This window comes from Pundamilia nyererei, unplaced genomic scaffold (assembly GCF_000239375.1).
Source record: "Pundamilia nyererei isolate P.nyererei 1_Seehausen unplaced genomic scaffold, PunNye1.0 scaffold00044, whole genome shotgun sequence".
In the NCBI taxonomy this organism is placed as follows: domain Eukaryota; kingdom Metazoa; phylum Chordata; class Actinopteri; order Cichliformes; family Cichlidae; genus Pundamilia; species Pundamilia nyererei.
Genome location: NW_005187445.1, coordinates 2,529,631 through 2,531,742, shown reverse-complemented (window position 1 = coordinate 2,531,742; position 2,112 = coordinate 2,529,631). Strand labels below are relative to the sequence as shown.

At 39.7% G+C, this 2,112-nt stretch overlaps 1 protein-coding gene across 2 annotated transcripts in view; it reads left to right on the top strand.

Moving 5' to 3' along the window:
- LOC102203625 (complement receptor type 1) overlaps positions 1-2,112 on the top strand; it is an 8,169-nt gene that overhangs the window by 1,511 nt on the left and 4,546 nt on the right. For both annotated transcript variants that reach the window (XM_005731744.1, XM_013910508.1), the window contains exons 3-4: positions 1,079-1,178; positions 1,258-1,331. In XM_005731744.1, coding sequence (XP_005731801.1) covers positions 1,079-1,178; positions 1,258-1,331 — 174 coding nt within the window. The remainder of the gene's footprint in view (positions 1-1,078; positions 1,179-1,257; positions 1,332-2,112) is intronic.

The following is a 2,112-nucleotide window of genomic DNA, read 5'->3' as shown; positions in this document are numbered from 1 at the left end:
AGGACGGCAATGCCCCGTGCCAATTTCCCCCGAACATAAGTAATGTGTGGCTTCCAACAGAGCTTGTGGTCAATGATCACCCCAAGAAATTTTATTTCATTTACTCTTTCTAAATATACATTGTCCACACATATTTCTACTTCGATGTTTTTCTTTTGGTTTCCAAACAACATAAATTTGGTTTGGGAAATTTACTGACAACAACATTTCTTACAGCCTTAAAGGTCGATTCACATTTTTCAAGTCTAAATCAGTTGAATAGAGTCATTTAATTTACTTTGAATAACTTTTTTCCCTTACTAAATAATTAAGAAAAATAAATGTCTACATGCACGCTAAGTTACCCAGTTAAGGAAACAAAAACTTTCTGAATTAGAAAAAATGTGGGGCATGATCTCTTTGGCTTTCTTTGGTTTGAGAGTCACGTGCCGGTCTAAATAACCATACTGCAAACTAATTTTTAACTAGATTATAAGAGATAGTGTACTAGTAATGTAATTGCCTCTGTTTTGCAACCAAACTGATTAATGCAGTTCTGTCTTCGTGATCAATGGCCTTTTTAAAAATGGAACTGATTTTAATCATTGCCAAACTACAAGATGCAAGATGGTGCTAACAGAGCAAAAGAAAACTAAAGAAATACGTTTTGTCAGATTATCAACTGAGGGTGAAAATTCTTTGAAGAAAAATGTATGTAACTTACATGATTCATCACTCTGCTCTTTTTGAGTCATTTTCCCCATAAATAGGCTTGTAGTTCACCACATATTTTTGGCTTGAAGGATAAACTGTGTTTTACAGTTGATCTCTGCAGCCTCTTTAACCATAAATGATCATTTCATGATTTAAAATTCTTTTATATTGCTGGTATCAAGACCAGTTCTGGGCTTCTTAACCTCAGACAAGCATCAAATGACAAGTCCTCTACAGTATCAGTTTCTTCACATGTTCCAGTTTTTTTTCTAGACCTCCATAAAACATTCCAGCGAAATCAGCCTTGGTTGTGGGCTTTTATATTTCCATCTAGAAATTAAATTGTAATGTGTCATTTACACGCTTACTATCTTGCATTTAACAGAGATATCATGTGGCAATGCTGGTGATCTACCCAATGGAGAGTTCCAGTATGAAGGGAATTCATACATCGGGGAGAAGGTTTTTGCTGTGTGCAATGAGGGGTAAGTTTTACTTTGAAGAACTCCTAAAACATCAGAATAAGACTTTCAAGTGGTGTTTGACTGCATCTCTTATCTACAGATACACTCTGAAAGGGCTGAACTACATGATATGCAAAAGGTCTGGATGGGCTGGTGAATTCCCATCATGTGAAGGTACAGTGATGTGGTACATTGAAGTACTCGAACTAGCTTGTAAATGGAAACCCAATAGTTGTGAAACTGTAAGGGGTGGCTTTAAGTGGTAGTGTTAATGCGTAACTAATCCCTGAATGTTATGTAAGTTGGGAGTTTAATCTCTTAACTCAGTTGAAGCAAATTTCCCATGTTTGTTTTGGACAAATTGTTATTTGCACAGAAGTCCACTCAGGTTCAGATCAGGTAGGCTGTTCCTCCCAATCATGCTCCTCCAGGTCTCACTGTCATTGCGTGTGTGAGCATTAAAGACTCCCAGAAGGATAATTGAAGAGCACACTCCAGCCCTCCACCCAGTAAATTCAAGAAGGCTGGGTAGTCTGAACTGTCAACGGGAGCATAAGAACAAACAACAGTCAGAACCCGTTCCCCGACCCAAAGGTCCAAGAAAACAACCCTGTCATCCACCAGCAAAACCCCCAACGTACAGTCCCACTGCCTCAGGGCAAGTCCAGGCACAGTCCTGGAACAATCCAGCTCCTTTCCACGAAACTGTTTCCAGAGCCTGACGTATGTGACGTATGAACCCAAATATATCTAACCGATATCTCTCAACTTCATACAACGCACTTTCCCTGCCAGAGAGGTGACAATCTATGTCCCAATAGCCAGACTCGATAGCAAGGTTCCCCCTGTAGGTGGTGGGTGTACAGGAGCAGGCTAAGTGGAAAGCAGCTCAGGCAGTAGCTAAAGCAAAAATCTCAGGTGTGGGAGGAGTTCAGTGAGACAATTGCTGTTGGTC